At 45.1% G+C, this 19,945-nt stretch overlaps 4 protein-coding genes across 8 annotated transcripts in view; 2 read left to right on the forward strand and 2 right to left on the reverse strand.

Annotated features, from left to right (window-relative positions):
- Positions 1-19,945, forward strand: part of Flo2 (flotillin-2) — a 124,865-nt gene that overhangs the window by 18,879 nt on the left and 86,041 nt on the right. The gene's annotated exons all lie outside the window — the stretch shown is intronic.
- LOC108130934 (glucose dehydrogenase [FAD, quinone]) lies at positions 2,022-4,189 on the reverse strand. Its single transcript, XM_017249621.3, has one exon. It carries the CDS (start codon positions 4,139-4,141, stop codon positions 2,291-2,293), a length of 1,851 nt encoding a protein of 616 aa, XP_017105110.2. The 5' UTR covers positions 4,142-4,189; the 3' UTR covers positions 2,022-2,290.
- LOC108130935 (uncharacterized) lies at positions 5,999-18,370 on the reverse strand. Its single transcript, XM_017249622.3, has 3 exons — positions 16,019-18,370; positions 11,854-12,130; positions 5,999-8,094 (listed from the first exon to the last, which is right to left on the reverse strand). The coding sequence occupies exons 1-3, from the start codon at positions 18,106-18,108 to the stop codon at positions 6,028-6,030; spliced, it is 4,434 nt and encodes a 1,477-aa protein (XP_017105111.3). The 5' UTR covers positions 18,109-18,370; the 3' UTR covers positions 5,999-6,027.
- Positions 11,699-13,301, forward strand: LOC122321055 (uncharacterized). Its single transcript, XM_043210080.2, has one exon. It carries the CDS (start codon positions 11,822-11,824, stop codon positions 12,461-12,463), a length of 642 nt encoding a protein of 213 aa, XP_043066015.1. The 5' UTR covers positions 11,699-11,821; the 3' UTR covers positions 12,464-13,301.

A 19,945-nucleotide genomic window follows, 5' to 3' on the forward strand; every position in this document is an offset into this window, starting at 1 on the left:
AAACAAAAAGAAATAAAGGCTTACACCGGAGGAAAATAATAAAAATAAAATGAGTTAAAAAATTAAAAAAAAATTAGCATAGTAGCAAGCTCTACATGGAACCAAAATTCATTTCATTAAGTGTTTTAAGCACTGTTCCATGAAACCACAGGAATTAATCCAACGATTTGGGGATCATAAAATACTGTTTTACAAAACAAAAAAAAAAAATCAAAGAAAATAAAGGAAAATTACAAGCACCAACACCTTATTCCCATATTATTCAAAAATAAAATCAGTTAAAAAATTCTAAAAAATAATGAGCAAAGAAGCAAGCTCTACATGGAACCAAAATTGATTCCATTAAGTGTTTTAAGCACTGTTCCATGAAGCCACAGGAATTAATCCAACGATTTGGGGATCATGAAATACTTTTTTACAAAACAAAAAAAATTCAAAGAAAAAAATAAAAAAAAGGAAATTAAAAAGAAACCGGGAAAAGTTAACTGGTTGGAGAGCAGTTAACGAATGATTGGAAATTGAAAGACGGCTGCCTTTCATACTGTTCGTGAAAACAAAAACTCCCCCAGGGCCTACTAATTTCGATAACAAATGATTTTCAGACTGCATTTATCGATTGTTCGTAGGGCTGCAACATGCAAGAGGCAATTCGTTCAGTCACCTGTAACCCTGGCATCTGGCTATCAAAATTGTTAAGTTTTTGAAAAATATTATAGCTTTGGGGTTCAGATTAAAGCCAAGCTTTGAGCTTTTAATTTGGAAAGAAATATTTTAGTGTAGCCTACCTTAGGGCAGCTGGGTGATTAGCAGCTTCTGCGGCGATTATTCTCAATTTATGACTGATTTACAGCCACTCCACATACATAAATAATTCTAAGGTCAGATCGATGCGAATCGAACAGCGAACCACCAGAAACCAAAGCCCGAAATGCTCGCAGCCAAATGGGAAATAAAAACAAATCAGAGTAAGGCGAAAAAAAATTCATTTCCGCAACAATAAAACGATATCCGAAATAGCGACGAATAAAAAGAAGCTGCGACTGAGAAACAAAGGCGTCTAATAAATCAAGAGCCGGCGAGAAAATCATCAAGTTAAACAAGCAGACTGTGTGTGGATTTCACGGATTTTTGATTATGATGCGACTGCCAATTGATTAGCATGAAAATTGCCGGAGCTGAACCGAAGATTTCGGTGTAGAAACGAATGAGACACGGCCAATAAAGGTTCAATGTCAATGTCAGATGTGCAGAGTCATAGAGGTCTATTTAAGATTGGTCTTTAGACCGATCTATCGGAGATCTATCAGGTGTAGGTATCTATTTAGGGTGTATCTTGTCTAAAGGCACGTGGAAAAAAAATGTCTTTCTTGTCTGTCTTTTGGAATTTGTTCATCAGATGATCATGATCATGATCATAGAGATATATCATTATACATCATACTTTCTTACGAGGAGATCTTTTTATGATCAATCATATCATGGAATCATGTATTGTAGATAAAAGTTATATTTAATATCTACCCTACAAAGAGTATATACAAAAATCTATTATGATAGAGGTCCATAATGATGTATGTATCTTTAAGAGAGATCTATTTAAGACCTACCCTGTTTAGGGTATACCTTATGGATTGATAAAAGTAAAGATGATGGATACGCAGAGCTATAGAGGAGTAAGATCATGCTTATAAAGAGACCCTACCTTATCTGGAAAATTATATAGGGAACTTGGAAAAATCATCTTACTTTTTGATGGTCAAAGTTACAGAGATCTATCAAGATCAAAGTATTATAAGTGTATCTATTTAAGATTTATCTTCTAAATCTTAAAGAGCTCTATCATTATCTATCTTATTAGTAAATCTTATAGGAATCTATCTAAAATATTTCTTCTAAAGAGCGCTATTCAAGACCCATCACCTGATATAGATCTCTGTTAAAAAATCTTGCTTATAGAAAATCCCTTTAAGATCTACCTTAGGCTACCTAGGCACTTGAAAAAAACAAACATACATTTCTTATTTTTTTTATATACAAAACTTACTCGATTTATTTGTTCATAAGGTTTCCTTGTGGCTTACGGGTCTAGACTTAAAGTAGAATCAGTTCAGGCAAGAGAGAATTAAACATAAAAACAAACAGTGATTCCTTAAAAGCTAAGCCCCACAAAGACCGGCCGGGAGGGATGGGATGGAAGCAGGGGATGGTACAGGGCCGGTGGCAGTGGGGCCTACACCTGATGATGATGACGATCGGCTTTGGACTAAGAACTAGCAACTATCCCCTGGGATTACTGGATGTATCCGTGATCCTGCTTGATCATATCGGCCGCCTTCTCGGCAATCATGAAGACGGGTCCGTTCGGATGGCCGGACATGATCTCCGGCATGATGCTGGCGTCGGCCACGCGGAGGTTCTTGATGCCGTGGACGCGCAGGCGATGGTCGACGACGGCGGCCCTGTCGGACTTGGGGCCCATCTTGGCGGTGCCGGAGTAGTGGTAGATGGTGAAGGTGAAGTGGCGGACGTAGCAGGCCCAGTAGGCCCACGACTTGTAGGGGTGCTGCTTGCAGGTGGGGATCTTCTTCTCCCACAGCTTGGCGTTGATGGCCTGCATGCCCTTCTGGTTCATCAGGCTGATGGCCTTGAGGAGGCCCCGCACCGAGATGTCCACGTCGTAGGGGTGGGCGAAGTAGTTGGCGTGGATGAGGGGATACTTGAAGGGGTCGGTGCTCTTCAGCATGATGCGGCCGCGGCTCTTGGGGCGCAGGATCATGGGGAAGATCATGAACGCGTTCAGCGACTTGTCCTCGATCTCGGCGAAGAGCGAGTCGTAGATGGACTTCTTGAGGCCGAAGGCCCGCGAGATGGCCGGGTTGGAGGACATGGATCCGCCCACCAGGAACAGCTCGATGTCCGGCCAGCCGTCCTCGTCGCGCTCGTGGTCCAGGTCCCAGAAGGCGATGGCTTCACAGCCGCCCGGTGAGCCGTAAGGACCCTCCATCCGGTTGAAACGGTTGATGAGCGTCGGATCGGCAAAGTCCTCAAACTTCAGAGAGGTAGCGTTGGTGGTGAAGGTGACCGCTGGCGCCGTGTGGTCCTGCAGGTTGTAGCCCACGGCCAGGTCGGCGATCGGCTTGATGCCCACCTCCCGGAGGTGCTTGGCCGGGCCCACGCCCGACAACATCAGCAGCTGGGGGGTGTTGATGGCGCCCGCGGAGACGATCACCTCGCGGCGGGCCAGGATCTTCTGCATGCGCCCGTCGGCCTGCACCATGATGCCGTAGGCGGTCTTGGTCTGGGGGTCGATCAGCACCTTGGTGACGAGGGCGAACTTCTTGATGTGCAGGTTGGGGCGCTTGCCCTTCAGGGGGTAGAGGTAGGCGCGGTTGGAGCTCCAGCGCGTCGAGTTGCGCGTGGTGGTGTGCAGGAACGCCACTCCGTTCTGGATGCGCCCGTTGTAGTCCCGGTACTTGAGCCCGTCCTCCTGGGCGGCCTCCACGAACGCCTCCGATATCTTGGAGCGCCAGTTGACGTAGCTGATCTTGACGGGCCCGTTGCGGCCCACGTAGTCCTCCTCGGCGTCGGGCACGCTGCTGCCCTCGTACTTCTTGAAGTACGGCAGCACGTCCTTGTAGCTCCAGCCGGGGTTGCCCAGCTCCTCCCACCGGTCGTAGTCCCGGCGGTTGCCGCGCGTGTACATCATGTAGTTGAGGACGGAGCTGCCGCCGACCACCTTGCCGCGCGGCCAGTTGCAGCGGTTGTTGTTCATCGCCAGGCAGGCGTGGTCCGAGGGCTGGGTCCGGTACTTCCAGTTCATCTCGCCGAGCTGCAGGAAGTGGGCTACGATCGGCACGTCCATCACGAGGCGCTCGGGCCCGCCAGCCTCCAGCAGTAGGACGCGCCACTTGGGGTTTTCGGAGAGCCGGGCGGCCAGGGCACATCCCGCCGTGCCGGCCCCCACCACGATGAAGTCATACTCCGGCTCGAGGACGACATAGTTGTCGTGGTTCTCCAGCTCCAGGTCGGCCTGGCCGCGGCGCAGGAAGTTGATGGTCTCGAACAGGACGTTGTTCTCCTGGGCGCGGATGAGGCCCAGCAGCCCGAGGCAGGTCAGGTATAGAGTCGCTTTGAATGCCATGTTGGCCTTCTTGGGTCTCCGGCTGGGTTCGGCACTTTCTTTGATTCTTTGCACTTGAAAAAAAATAGCGGTAAGCGGTAAGGTTGGGGGGAGCGCGTTCTTCTCTTTCTTGGCAGCCACTAAGACACGACGTGTTGCCCAATCGAAACCGAAACTAGAAATGCTGACAAATGCCGTGGCCAAGTTCAATTTAATATTAAATCTCGGCTGCCGAACGCGAATCTGTCGGCCGGCTTCGGTTTGCAACTTCGGGCCAGAAATCAGAAAACATATGGTATGCCGTGCCGATCACCCAAGAATCTTCAAATCTCCTCTCCAAAGTCTTTTGGCCAAGTCACTTTTGGCCAATAGCATGACTGTGGACACGTTCACAAGACTCCGAGACTCGGAGACTCGAAGACTCGGAGACTGAGAAACAAAATAAAAAACCCAAAGACCATAAACAAAAACAAAATCGAAAGCTGCTAGCTCCGCAATCTGACATTGACTTGGACCGATTGTTGGGCTTTCGGTTTCTATATACAACTCTTAGATAATATATCTGCTAGATGCGGAAGCAAGCCATTAAAGGGCTTCCCATGGCTAGACTGGATCCTCTTCCAAGTCCAAGTCCAAGTCCACATTCAAAACAATTCTTTAATTAAAGCAGCGACTAAGAATTTCTTGGGCGGGGTTCTTCGTGGGAATTCAGTCAACTCATCGTGATCTTTTCGGATAAACCCATAATATTTTAGTCTTATTTATGTGGCTTTTGTTTATAAAAGATTCTGAATCTAAATTAATTTTTTCAGACTCGGATGGCAACTGATTTTTAGACGAGATTCTATTAAAGTTCTTTGTTAGAAGAATCATTACTCACTTATAGATATTTAGTTTCTATAATGACAAGTCTCCACTTATTAAGTTTTAATGGAAAGTTATTTATCGTAAAATTATGTAAATATCGGAAAAAATACTCTAGAACCCTACCCTGGGGGGCTTTTTTATTAAAAACTAATTGACGGAAAAATATGGTTTTGTAATGCAACTTTAATGACAAGCGTGAAGTCGCAAATTATAATTTAATCGATAATTATCGATAAGCTGATAGTCATGTTAAGTACCAGTACCAACAATAAATTAAAATTAATGACTAACTTAAGTACCGTTTAAAGTTATGGATAATTGTGAATTACTATATTAATTCAATTTCTGTATTATTAACTACCAGTATTAACCATAAACAACAACGATAATAGTTACCAGTATACCAGTATAAGTTATAATTTATAATTTACTCGATAATTATCGATTATTATGAAATATTATATTATTCTGAATCCGGAAACTTATAACAATTTCAAATAATAATAAATACCGATTAATGACAAACGAAAATGTCGATATTTTAATTTTATCGATAAACTTTAATTCTTAAATTGAGTCAACCTTAATAACACCAATAAAATACTGTATATAAATACTATACTGTGCAAAAAATATCTATAATGTCAAAAGCAAAATACGTTTGAGCTCATATGTATATAATTTTATTCGATAAATATCGATTTTCACTCTTCGATATAAATCTTAATATTAAAACTAATTAATAAAATACGCATGTTTAAGTGTTTAGAGATATCGATTATTGTGTGAAGTACTCCCTAATAAATACAAATCATTCACAAATTGTAATTAATCGATAATTATCGACTATTGGACGGAGACATCCCAAATAAATGCCAAAAACGGTAATAAAAAGTATACATTTTAATTGTATTTATTAAATACAAATGGCAACAAGTAATATATTAAATTATTATAATTATAATTTAATCGATAATTATCGATAAATACAAATACCAACAAGAAATACCATAAAGCTCAACTTTTTATCACAAAGCCTTTCACCTAAACTGATGATCTTCCTTGACCAAGTCCGCCGCCTTCTCGGCTATCAGGTAGACCGGTCCGTTGGGATGACCGGACACCAAGTAGGGCATAATACTGGTGTCCACCACGCGGAGGTTCCCGATGCCGTGGACTCTCAGGCGGGCGTCCACCACCGCCGCCGGGTCCGAGCGAGGACCCATCTTGGCGGTTCCCGAGTAGTGGTAGATGGTGTACGTGAAGTGCCGGGCATAGCACGCCCAGTAGGCACTGCTCCGGTACTGGTACTGCTGGCAGCCCGGCAGTGTCCTGTCCAGGAGCCTCGCCCCGATGTCCCTGAAGGCCGGCTGGTCCAGCAAGCTGACGGCCTTCTCGATGCCCCGCACCGTGATGTTCAGGTCGTAGGGATGAGAAAAGTAGTTGGCGTAGATCCTGGGGTGGTCGGTGGGACTCCGGCTCCTCAGCTTGATCCTGCCGCGGCTCTTGGCGCGCAGGATCATGGGAAAGATCATGAAGCCGTTGGCACTGCTGCGCTCCAGGTCGCCGAACATGTTCTCGTAGATGTCCTCGGTGATGCCCAAGGCGATCCGCAAGGCCCCGTTGGTCTGGAGTCCCCCGCCGGCCAGGAAGAGTTCCATATCCGCCCAGCCATCTGGGTTCTGGTCGTCGTCCAGGGCATAGAAGGAAATGGCCTCCACGCCGCCAGGTATCTTGAGAACACCGTGACCTGCCAGAAACTTGCCCAGCGAATCGATGCTGAAAAACTGGCTGGGCTGCAGGGAGCTCGCGTTGCACAGGACGTTGATGGCCGGGGCTATGTGGTCCTGCAGGTTGTAGCCCACGGCCAGGTCGGCCAGGGGCTTGATGCCTATTTCCCGGAGGTGCTTGGCCGGGCCCACGCCTGACAGCATCAGCAGCTGGGGGGTGTTGATGGCTCCGGCCGAGACAATGACCTCCCTCTTGGCCAGGATCTTCTGGGACCTGTTGCCCACAGTCGCCATGACTCCGTAGGCTTTCTTGGTCTGCGGATCTATCAGAATCTTGGTGACCAGAGTGTTCTTCCTCACGTGGAGGTTGCGGCGCTTTCCCTTCAAAGGATAGAGGTAGGCGCGGTTGGAGCTCCAGCGGGTCTCGTTGTAGATGTTGGCCTGGAGGTAGGAGACCCTGATCTGGGACGCGCCGTTGTAGTCGCCCCCGGGAAGACCCCCCTCCCGGGAGGCCTCCACGAAGGCGTCGGCTATTTTGGTGCGGGTGTCCGGGTAGGATACCTTCACAGGCCCCTGGCGGCCCACCAGCCCCTCGTCGGCATTGGGGATGGTGCTGCCCTCGTACTTCCGGAAGTAGGGCAGCAGTTCCTGGTAGCTCCAGCCGGGATTTCCCAGGGCGGCCCACCGGTCGTAGTCCCGGCGGTTGCCCCGCGTGTACATCATGTAGTTGAGGACGGAGCTGCCGCCGATCACCTTGCCCCGCGGCCAGTTGCAGCGTCTGTCGTTCATCGCCAGGCAGTAGCTGTCCGAGGGCTCCGTCCGGTACTTCCAGTTCATCTCGCCCAGCTGGAGCAGGTGGGCGGCGAGCGGGATGTCCATGACGTAGTTCTCAGGGCCGCCGGCCTCCAGGAGCAGCACGCTCCACTTGGGATTCTCGGAGAGCCTCGCCGCCATAGCGCATCCCGCCGTGCCAGCCCCCACCACAATGAAGTCGTACTTCGAGCGCAGCTCCACCAAGTCATCGAGTCTCTCCAGGTCGGCTTGGTGCTGACCGCGCTGCAGGAAGTCCAGGACATCCATTAACGAGTTGGGGTGGTAGCTCTGGCCCAGAGCTCCAACCACGAGGAGCGCCGGGAGGAAAAGGGTTCGCCACCGCACCAGAGTCATTGGAGCGTCTTGACTTTTTGCAGCCGACTGCCGCGATCGACTAACTAGAGGCCCTAGTCGGGGCTTCCAGTAAACCCGAAAGCTCTGGGAACTGAGGCACTCGGCTTCAGATTCCAGATTCCAGTTAAGAACCATTCGCCGTGCGGAATACCAAGTGCTGTGCTCAGTGATTGATCGATCAGAGATCGTAGGCATTCCGAAATGCAGTGACTTGGAATCGTATCATTAAGAGCTATTCTTATTGTCAACTTGGCATTCCAGATACAGGTGTTAGTAGTGTACAATTTTAAAGGTAAAAAAATTATTAATTGAAATTGTTACCTTTTATTTATAATAATAAATATGTTAAATTGTAAACGGGTTTATAAAATAAGGAAGTTTATGATAACAAGTCATCAGTAAGTAATAATTGCATATCAAGCAATACTTTGTAATGCTGGGGGACATCTATATCTTACAATAGCTGAAAATTAAAATATATTTGTAATATTTTAAAAAGAATATCTTTAAATATCGCTAGATGAATTCTCAATACCTCTAGAAGATATCTTTTGAAGAATAGCTCTGTAATATCTTGTAAAGAACATCTGCATCAATGGAATGTATCTTCCTTATAGATCTATGAATACAAGTAAACCTCTATTACCAGAATCTAATATTGTTTATACATAACTTTAGAAATAGTTCAATATTGTATTTATTTGTATGACCTAGAAGAAGATATAGACATCGATAGATATATCGATCCTGACACAAAATATTTGTTGGATTTTTGTCCATTTTTCCTGATGGGACCCCTTGAAAATGCAGATTTCCCCCATATGGCCCACGGCGATGTCTATATCTTCCGCAATTCTGATCCGATTCTCAAGCGGTGTACGTTAAACGATTTCTGGATCGATTCTCCATCATTCTGCATCAAAATCCTGACACAAAATATTTTTTCGATTTTTTGTCCATTTTTCATGATGGGATCCCTTGAAAATGCGGTTTTCCCCAATAGGGTCCACAGTAATGGCTATATCTTCCCCAATTCTTATCCTATTCTCAACCGGAGTACCTTAAAAGATTTCTATATCGATTCTCCATCATTCTGCATCAAAATCCTGACACAAAATATTTTTTGGATTTTTTGTCCATTTTTCCTGATGGGACCCCTTGAAAATGCAGATTTTCCCTATATGGCCCACGGCGATGTCTATATCTTCCCCAATTCTGATCCGATTCTCAAGCGGAGTACCTTAAACGATTTCTATATCGATTCTCCATCATTCTGCATCAAAATCCTAACACAAAATATTTTTTTGGATTTTTTGTCCATTTTTCCTGATGAGACCCCTTGAAAATGCAGATTTCCCCCATATGGCCCTCGGCGATGTCTTATTTATCATGTATCTGTTTTTGTTATCTTTAGTATATTGGAAGATTTTGTATTTGTAACATATTTAGAAGAAAACTATAATCTTCAGTCGAGAGAAAAAGATCTTTGTAGTACCTCTCAAAAGAATCCTGATACCTCTTAAAGATTCATACCTATATGAATAGAATGTAACATCGTTGCTTCTTTAATTTTTAATACTTAAGTTGTAATGAAGGGTTTGTTTAAACCTTAACTTTTAGCCGAAACCAACATATATGGTAATTACAAAATCTTGTAAGATCTCTAATAAATCTCTGAAAACCTAATGATTACTGAAGCTGGCAACTAAGTGGCTAAAAATAATCCTCAAAAAGACCCCAATCGCCCAATGAACTTGCGCATTTTTGAACAAAAACTATTGATTTGTTTTTAAATTGCCGTCGCAATCGCAGGGCCTCTAATTATAATTACAAGTAAAGATAATGAATGGAGTCGAAGGCTTGTAATGTGTGTGTGTGTTTTCGCTGCATTGTTTAGTGAGTAATTTTATAATTATTTCCGCTTGCATGTGATTATTCGCGGAGCTTAGAATGGGAGAACCCGGTGCCGACGACTGGGCTCTAAAAGCGCCAAAGCCAAGAAACAAGAGCTGGCCAAGATAGTTGGCCAGCCGAGCGCAACCGTATGACAAAGTGAATAAATAAAAACTCACATACAAAACCGCAACAAAAATAAATTAAGAAGCTGCTTAATGGTTTTTTGATGTGTTCTCCGCCCTAAAAAAATCCAAAATAAAAGTAAAATATGAGATGCGATCGCGAAACCTTGAGGGACATCCGTCCAAAGGGATTCTAGGGGGAGTTCTTCCTTCTTTTTTTTGTCGGATGAGTTCGGAATACCAATGAGGCAGGGCAGCTGGAGGCTGGGCAGGGGCCATAAAGAACCGAGGCAGAACCTTTTGTGGCAAGAGGCAAGGCCAAAGCCGGCATTTAAGAACCGTTGACATTCAAGCCCAACACTTTGGAGCCAAGGTTGCTGGTTTCTGCGGAGCACTGCGGCTTCCATTTTTAGCAATTTTGTCTCAGATTCGCGGTCTTTGAGTTCGTTGAGCTAGCTAGTGGCTACTAAGTACACAGAGCGAAAAAAATCAAGTAATTATTTGGGATAGAGAAAGGTCTAAACTAAAAGAAAGTAAAATGTTATCGATAATATCGATTAAAGAGGGTTTTTTTATTGAGAATTTAAGTTTAGTTCAATAAATTTATTTTTTACAGTCGTAAATCAGAACTAAAAACATTAAATAAAATAATATCGATAGAGACTATAAAAGATATCGATAAAATCGATTAAAAGTATAAATATAATTTTTTTTGTGCCTTGTTTTAAGAAATTATTTTATAATGAGATTAAAAATCAATAAAACTATCGATAATACGTTCGATAGAACTTTCGATAATAGCGATAGAAACGATTTTATCGACAACAGTCGATAATTAAATCGAAACTATTCTGTATCGTCATTATTTTGGGGATTTCCAAAAGAGTTTAGCTCTAAATTCGACTAATCTACTATCGATAGAAACAGCAACCGTTCAATAATATCGATAGTTCGACCATATAATCGATAAAAATATCAAATCAAGCCTAAATAACCATTATTTTGGGATATTATCTGAGTAATATCGACTAATGACTCTAAGCTCCCACATTTTTCTCACAGTGCACATACTAACGGCAATTAATGCTTGGGGCTACCTACTATCGATAGGTATTGTGCTGGCGATTTGTGTTTTTGCTTCTGCCGTTTCTGTTTCAGTTCGCATAAAGTCAAGAATTTAAGCAAACTCGTTGTCTTTGACCGACTTTTCATTAGTTGGCAACTGCTGATTTTGGCCAAGTTGCTCTTTGGCTATGACGGACAATTTTTGATTTGGCATTTGTTATTAACTTGACGGGCCTCGACCATGTCTCTATTGGGTCTTTGACACTCGTTTTTGGCCACCTGTTTTGTCCCTGGCCTTCCATACCACGCAGAAGGATAAAGGATATTGATTTTTTGGCAGCTGATTCGACTGCCAAGCCCCAAAAGTATGTCTAGTTGCCTCAGCTGGTGGAATGACTGGCGAAAAAAAAACAGGAATTTGGTAATATCTTGGCCGTAAAATGTTCTTAAGTTTATAAAATGAGACTTCTATTAATTGCTGCGAGTTGTATCATCATGACAAAGCATTTTGATTTGCATATCCATAGCGGCAACATGTGGCAATATTTTTGGCAAATATTACAAGAAATAAATCGCATTCGATTTGAATGTGATTTTCTCAAGGTTGACCAAGAATAGAATAGATTAATAGGCATTTTATTTTATTTATTTTTTTGGTGAATGGCAAGTATTTGGGTTGTGCAACTCTGGGTGGGTTGTTGCTCTCTATGAGGCAATTTAGAAGGCACATAAATTAGAAGAAATATAATCGGAAACGTAATCCAAGTAGATCCACAGACAATACTCAAAATTCCAAAAAAATAAATACTCTTTTTCAATATCCGGTTGATTAAAGAAACGCCAATAGAATCGTCATGTCGCTGCCGAGTGGAAAAGGTCGTAGAACCCTTGGGAGTTCTGGAACTCCGCGGCCTAATCCTCGGGCTGTGCACTTTGTTAGTCCACCCGATGGCCACAAAAAGGCCGACAATGTGCCCGGATGCTCGAAAAAGTGCCTGGGGGCCTTGGTCTCGGATCCGGTGGACTCGGTGGAGAGTCTGGGTGCGGAAGGATCGCCGGGCACCTGCAACATCCTGTACAAGAACAGCCTCCAGGTGACCGGTACGGACAAGGGGTACGAACCCGGCGCCGACTCCACCGACGACTGGGAGGATGCGGATAAGCTGGAAATCAAAAATAGAACCGTTCGACCAGATCAGTGCGGTGTGCTGGAGACCCAATCCCGGCCCGATCTGGTGCCCGGCACTCGGCTAGGGGGCTTCCTGCGAGTCCTGGCCCGGAGCCTGCAGCACTGCTCCCTCAGCATCGCCGCAGGATTTGGGCTGAGCCATCAGCACACGGCTTGGTACAAGCACTGCTGGCACAGTCCAAGTAGCACCCAGACCCGGGACAGCCTCCAGCTGATGGACCAGCTCCACGAAATGAGGGAAGTTCGGCGGCCAGGCTCCCCAACACCAAGCTCACGTAGGCCAGTTTCCAGTTGCACGGAACTGTGATACAACACTTTTCCGATTCCGGAACTTCAAAAGGTGTACAATAGTTGAGTGTTTTTTGGATTAAAATTCATCCGCAAACGATCTCACCATTTTGTTAGTCTTTGTTGTGGGAAGTACCATTATCCATAGCCCGAGAACAGTAACAGAAGTACATAATTGCATTCCTATTGAGATTTTCTGCGGTTGTAGGAAGTCCGGCAAGAAATGAATCAATTATCTATCGAGAGGCTGCCCCGAAACCAAAACAAATCGATTGATTTGCAGATGATTGACATGACAAAGCAGAACAGAAGTTGAATAACATTTTGATACGACCATAATGCGAATAATTGCCGGCTGTATGAGTGCTTCGATATATATATAGTCTTGTCGGTGGGGAGACAAACAAATGGCCAGATAACACTCTATTGTTTGCCGAGCAATAAAGCACATTAAAGTGTGCAATTATTTGAGCTTGGAATCGCCACTATTTGCTCCGATTGTTGTGATCTGTGATCCGATCAATGGCCAATTGAGAGTACGTGACGCCAACACATCAGCGGCTTTTAAGAAATATTTTCGAAGCCACAAAAATAAGTGTCGGGCTAGGAAGTTGATCGACCCAAGGGTCATGGATCAAGATAATCACTTCAAAAATCAAGATTACTTATAATTAGTAGTAGGTGTGATGTGTTCAGCTCTAACAGACACTTATCGATTAGAACATCAGTTGTGAGATGTTATTAACCGCCTCGATTCCAAGCCATTCATTCAAACTTTTCCATAGCCACTCATTAAATCAATCTAAATTCCATTTCCCCCTTTGGAAACTTTGGATATGTTAATCCGCGAGAACCCCCCTTCGATATTTAGCCTCTATATATAATAAATATTTTAATCCAAGTTCTCAGAGTGATTTTTCCAGTGACCCACAGCGTGAATCAGACACCGAAACCTGTATGCCTCAAAAAAAAAAAGAATCTCAAGGTTGCTTCTTAAGAATTTTTTGTTTGCTTTTCAATCGAATTGGGGAAGTCGAGTGTATCTATGTTGTAACAAACTCGAGAACTGGCTGTACAGGTAGCATATATGGGTCAGGCGATCACTAATCACCAGCCAGGGTCGAAACCAAGCACTTCCGATCACTTTAGAAGAATGCTAGCCATGAATACTGATTTTGTAATCTCCCTATAATGGGTTATTCTTAGGTTGTCGTGATGATTTATTGAAACCAATTAATAATTCTCCCTCTCTCCCTCTGTGTCTTTACAGGTGAGTCGATGTGTGGTGTGAGTGACGTTGCGGTATGCAAAGCCAGAGATCAAGTTCATTGGGTCTGGGTCAACTGGTTGAACCGATATCTACGCTCATGTATGGTATATCCGATCGGGTGTCTAACGGAGCCCAACAAGTTGATTGACCTCTAACTGGAACGGTAACACATCAATCCGGAAGTCGGACGAACGGATGAACCAAAGCTGATACTTCCGCTGGCCATTGACCCAGTTTTCCTTTGCGAATTTTTTTGATATTTTTCGTATTTTGGCTTTTTGTTTTGCTTTTGTTTAGGTTTATTGCGTTTTTGGCCAAGAAATGTGCACACATGTTCGGGGACTAGGGCAAGATGTGAAGACTATGGTCTCAGTTTCTCTAAAGAAATTGCAATCGGTTGCTAACTGGTCACGTAGACATTGTTTTTTTGCCATCTTTATATAGTTTTGATCTTATTTTTCTTGCTTTTTGTGGGCGTGATCTCCATAAGTTTTCAGTAACTGAATTTTAAATAAAATTAAATATCTTGGTAAAGTAAAGGAGGTAATAAATGGCCAACTGGTTCTCCTAACATTCAAATAAAATAAGAAAAGCGTAGAAGTTTTTGATGGTGGATTTTGTGCGTCTATAAACACCGCAAGAGAGTTTTTGGATTCGGAATAATGCTAAAAATCTGAATAATACAAAAAAGTAAATAAAAAATTAAATAGGAGTGGGAACTGCCTAGATCGAAGACGAAGACGAAGACAGGCCCAGCTGTCTTAAGAATTTGAAAATATTAATATCGTAAAATCATTTTTTCATAAATCATTAGATTTTCTCATAAACCAAAATTAGATATCGTTCATCCTAGGATTATATCATCATTTTTAAAAATTTTAGGTATTCCGTTAAGAGCCAATGAATTATTCTCGGCTTAGACCTTGAACTTGTCTGAACCACCGCCCCGCCCAAGCCCATTAAGTCGTGTGATTTGTGCTCGTGCCCTCTGTAAATGGCCGAGACTTGTGGACATTTCCATTAATTAGCCATAAAGTCAGGTTTTGAGCTTAGCTTTCAGTTTCTGGTTTTTGGAATTATTAACTCAATTAGAACATTTTTTTTCTTGATTTTTTTGTGGACAATGTGGGACAGGGACCGATTAGTTAGCACATCTTTGATTCCGACCGGAAAAAGCCATTAATTTTGTGGGTTGATTAGACCAAGTTGGTTGTTTCCGACTTCCGATACTTTTGAAAACATGAAAATTGCTAGTCAAGGTTTGTGGTTCAGTCCCTCGGAGCTGTCAAACTTATGATTTATAACTAGTATCGATTGGTTGTCCGTTTTTTTTTAGACTGCTAGCTGTTTTAGCTTTTTGGGGCGTAACTGCAACAGGTGCGAAATATTTCGCCATTCGTTACTAGTAATTAATTTTCTACACCAGAATATTGCGTGCTGTTGGGTCTTTACGACAGAGGACGCCCAGAGGATAGGCTACATCTTTAGTCGCGGTCTGATGGGTTTGGCTTTCCATTAAAATGTTTCCGTGCATAAAAATGCTTTGAAATATGATTTATAGGTCAGGCATGGGAGTGGCATATGACGAGGGATTAATAGTAATAGATAGAGTTAACAGATAAAAGATGAGAGTAGTAGATAGAGAATAACTAGAAGATAGTACAAATACTTCAGTAATTATAAACCAAAACAAATAGCAACTAGTTTTGGCCAATCTTATGAGTCATAGGGCCAAATCTACAAGCTTACCTCATTTTTGTTGCCTGCTTTTTGGCTGTCAACATTAAATAGCCTCCCCACCGCGCCTCCCAACAGATAAACTCGCAAAAAATAATTATGATATTTAATTTATTAAATAGAATGTCGTTTAAATAATGCGCGTGTATGAGAACTTCTTATAAATAGTCAAACAGTATTAAATATTCTAGTACTAGCTTAGCATAAATAATACATAAACACAAAAAAAATATGTATATTAGATGGAAAAGAAACAATTACTAAGGCAGCTAGGAATAGTCTACAGCATAAGTGAAGTAAGGCATTTAATCTATGACTCGATTTCTGGGTTGTCCTTCTTGTGGTTGCTTTGAGACTCTTTACATTCAAGGATGACATTAGCTGAGATTAAAAAAAAAGAGGATATTGAGCTAGAGAATGGGGTTTTTCGGGCTTATCACCACAATTAATTCAAGCAATGGCAAACATTTGTGTTTTTTCTCTCGTTTTCTCGGTTGTGTAAAGCTAATGGACCCCTGAGCACTATTTTGGAACTTATAGCCCCTCCCACTACTCCTCCCGATTCACTAACTGACCATGACTGGGGTACTGTTGCCGCTGAAGCTGCTGCTCTCGAGGGTGCTGTTCCTGCTGACGTCGAGGTGGTGGCTGCTGTTGCCGCTCCGGTCACTAATCGTATCGGCGTCCACCTGGATTGTGTTGCTGACCGGTGGCAGTAGACTGATGCCCTCCAGATTGCTCTCGGCTGGCTCTGTTTCGCGCACCACCTGCGCCTGCCGCTTCACCTTGTACTCGGGATTCGTCAGCCAGTCCTCCTTGATGAGATCGGCGCCCTTCTCGCCAATCATGATGACCGGAGCGTTGGTATTCCCGCTACTTATCGTGGGCATAATGCTGGCATCGATCACCCTCAGGCCCCGAACGCCGTAGACCCTGAGGCGGGGATCCACCACAGCCTCGGGGTCCCAGGCGGGTCCCATCTTGGCAGTGCCACACGGATGGTAGATGGTCATCGAAATCGTCCGGACGTGGCACTCCAGATAGGCGTCCGACAAGAACTTGTGCTGCTTGCAGTTCGGCAGTGGCTTCCGCCACAGCCTCGAACCGAACTGCTTGAAGACCTGGGCTTCGGCCACTCGCAGGGCTATCTTGGCGCCCTCCACCAGGGTCTTGGCGTCCAGCGGATCATCGAAGTAGTTGGCGTTAATGAGGGGATAGTGGAAGGGGTTGGCCGAGCGGAGCTTCACAGAGCCCCGAGATCGGGGTCGCAGCAACAGCGGCATTATCGTCCAACTGTCCTTGTTGGCAATGGGGTGGTAGACCTCCTGATAGACCGACTCCTTGAGGCCCAACACCTTCTTCACTCGGGCCCCGTTGTCCGAGTTGATGGAGGCCGGCGCCATGTGGAACTGAATGTCCGGCCAGTCGAGGCTGCGATTCGAGTAGGGCGTGTGGACGAAGGCCAGGCCCTCGACTCCGCCCAGAGTGGTCATCGGTCCGCGTTCCCGCAGCACATACTGGAAGGTAACTGCCGTGGGATTGAAACGGTCCTGGACAATGGCCACGGGCTTGTCCACCAGGAACGTTAGTCCTCCCATGCCCACGTGGTCTTGCATATTCTCGCCCACGGGCAGATCCTGCAGGACCCGGATTCCGTGCTTTTCGAGGTGCTTCTTGGGGCCCAGACCCGACAGCATCATGATTTGGGGTGTGTTGATGGCTCCGGCCGCTAGGATGACCTCCCTGCGGGCTGCTATCCTGTAGACCTTTCCGTGCTTCACGAACTCCACCGCCTGGGCCCGCATCGTGCCCGGCTCGATGATGACTCTGGTGACATGGGAGTTCATGGAGAGATGGAAGTTCTTGCGCTGGCGAATGGGTCTGAGGAAGGCCTTGGCCGTGGAGCAGCGCGACCCGCGGCGAATAGTGCCCTGGGCGATCATGAAGCCGGCCTGTTGGGCGCCATTTATGTCCCGATTCTCGTAGCCCATTTGGGTGCCGGCCTCTACGAAAGCGGCAACCAAGGGCGAGTGCCAAGGCGATTCCTGGACGGTGAGCAGGCCTCCCTTCCCGTGATAGGCATTGTTGGCCAAGTACGGATTGCGATTGTCCTCCGATTTCTTGAAGTAGCGCAGCACATGGTCGTAGTCCCAGCCCGGGTTGCCCAGCGAGGCCCAGTGGTCGTAGTCGTTGCGGTTGCCCCTCACATAGAGCATGTAGTTGAGAACAGAGCTGCCGCCGAGGACCCGACCTCTCGGCCAGTTGCAGCGATTGTTCTGCATGCCCAGGCAGGCCTTGGTCGAGGGCTCCGTCTTGTAGGCCCAGTCCAGCTTGCTCAGCTGCAAGTAGGCCGCCAGCGACGGCACGTCCGAGATCTCGTTCTCATCCGGACCGGCCTCGATGAGCAGCACCTTCCACTTTCGCACTTCGCTCAGGCGATTGGCCACCACGGCTCCCGCCGAACCACTTCCCACCACTATGAAGTCGTACTCCGGCCAGAGATTCAGCTGATCCAGCGGTCTCGACTCGGGGTCCACGGCGTCGTATCGGTAGTACGTGATGGCGGCCAGCATCAGGGGTATGAGCCAGAGGCCAGTGGTGACCACTCCGAAGGTGGACTTGATCACTGTGGTTATAAACAGCAGGTTGAGCACCATGTTGGGGGTGTTGTGACTGTGATTCGAGGAGGTTTTGTTTGGGGATAGTTTCTAGTCTAGTCTTCCGTTCCAGGGGGTTAGATGGAGTAATGTTTGTGTTTGAGGTCCTTGAGGGGATCTTTCCTTCTCTCTAGAGTCTAGCGTTTTTTTCTTTTGTGCATGGCGGGGCTTTATGTGGCCCGCAATGTGATAGGTTTCGGGGATTGTGGGCTTAGTCCTATGCTATTATCCTTCTTAGCTTCCTTAGGTAATTGTTTAGATTCCTCTTCTGTCTTTGTGCTATCCTTGTGCTTGTCGTCAGCCAACTAAAAAACATAGAAAATTAGTTAAAAGGTTTACAAAATTATTGAAAAATCACTTGAGAGTCCAAAGAGAAAGGCTGTTGGGCTAATGCTTATGCCACATGTTGCTAATATTTTTTGCATTTTATTACCAAACTCCCAATTGATTGCCTTGCCTGTTCTAAATTTCAGAAACCCAGTAGCACTAATTACGTTGTTAACCAAGTCAGTAGCTTGTAAACTGCATCGGCTGGGTTACAACATGCTAACCAACGCCACCTCCCCGGCTGTGGCTGTTAACACAGCAACGACCTTGACGATTTATGGCAGCAACAGCATTTCAAAGGGTTTTGGCCACCGGCGGCTCTTCATTTGGGCCTATAATGCTGGCCACGTTACTGCATTACAGCCACAATGGTTAGCCATCTTTCGTTTGTTTGTCTTTCAAATTCGTGGGCCGTTTGTTCGGCTTTTGTGGTGGATCGCGGATTACAACAGTGTGTGTACGGTCGGTGGTGTTGTACGATCCCCCCCTCCCCACCTATGACGTAAGGGAGACCTATGGAGTGTTATTTTTATTTCGGGGGTATTCGTAATTGGCGTGCTCGATTGGGCAAAGACGGAATATTTGGTGGGTTCGTTTCATTTCGATTGTATTGCGAGCATTTTGTATCTGACGGATACACTTAATGCCGGCTCATGATGAGGTTCGGTGCTTAGGCTTTGGATATCTGCAGACCCTATGGGTTATGGTTTATGGCTTGGGGCTTGGGGCTTGGGGCTTGGGGGAGACCCGTTGACACATGTCTCTTGGCTGTTGTTGAGTTGGTAAGAGTGCGGGTGTTGAAATATCCAACGGAATTCAGCGCCTGTCTATCCAGTTTACAAATCGGACGGCGGGCGGCTGGGAGAGGTGGCTCTGTGCGCCACCTCCCCGGGTGGGTGAGAAATCCAGTGAAGGGTTGCCCCGGGGCCCAGAAACCAAAAGTGACAGGTGGATGGAATGATTAACGATGTTGCGGCACTAATGGAATGAAACCATTTTGATTAACAAGTTCATTAACTCTTTATAGGGCCGATATTATGTCTAATGTGCTGTTAAGAGCTCTCTAATAGGGGGTCTCCAATGAAAGGTTCTCCTTCTCCTCCGAAGTGAAAACTGGTTTTGCTTGGAAACCCCCTCTGACATAATCGATTTCAATGTCGATCTCTTATCACTTCAATTACCTGGCAAGCGGAACCCGCTCTTACCCACCTTAAGGTGGCCAAGTGAAAGGCCGGACTGGGCCAAAATAACAGCAAAAATAATCAACAAAAAATACAGGTGGCTATCGTATCTTTTCTGGCGGGGATGCAGATACTCTTTGGTCTCACAGATGCAGATACTGTATCCGTATCTGTATCTCCGCTAGCTGAGTCGAGGGTTTTTCTTTTTGTGATTCGGTTTGTGTTTTTTTTGCGAAAAAAAAGCTTACAACAGAAGCAGATTGTTGTAAAAAACAAAAATGTCGAAAAAAAAAGTTGCATGAAATTGGGTCAGCGAGAAACGAGTTTAG

This window comes from Drosophila bipectinata, chromosome XL, assembly GCF_030179905.1.
Source record: "Drosophila bipectinata strain 14024-0381.07 chromosome XL, DbipHiC1v2, whole genome shotgun sequence".
NCBI lineage: Eukaryota > Metazoa > Arthropoda > Insecta > Diptera > Drosophilidae > Drosophila > Drosophila bipectinata.

Coding starts and splice junctions, on each gene's coding strand:
- LOC108130935 (XM_017249622.3), bottom strand. CDS start 18,108: ATGGTGCTCAACCTGCTGTTTATAACCACAGTGATCAAGTCCACCTTC. Junction 12,131..16,018: donor ACCCCAGTCATGGTCAGTTA/GTGAATCGGGAG, acceptor TTTGATTTCCAG/CTTATCCGCATCCTCCCAGT. Junction 8,095..11,853: donor GAGTTCCAGAACTCCCAAGG/GTTCTACGACCT, acceptor TACGATTCCAAG/TCACTGCATTTCGGAATGCC.
- LOC108130934 (XM_017249621.3), bottom strand. CDS start 4,141: ATGGCATTCAAAGCGACTCTATACCTGACCTGCCTCGGGCTGCTGGGC.
- LOC122321055 (XM_043210080.2), top strand. CDS start 11,822: ATGTCGCTGCCGAGTGGAAAAGGTCGTAGAACCCTTGGGAGTTCTGGA.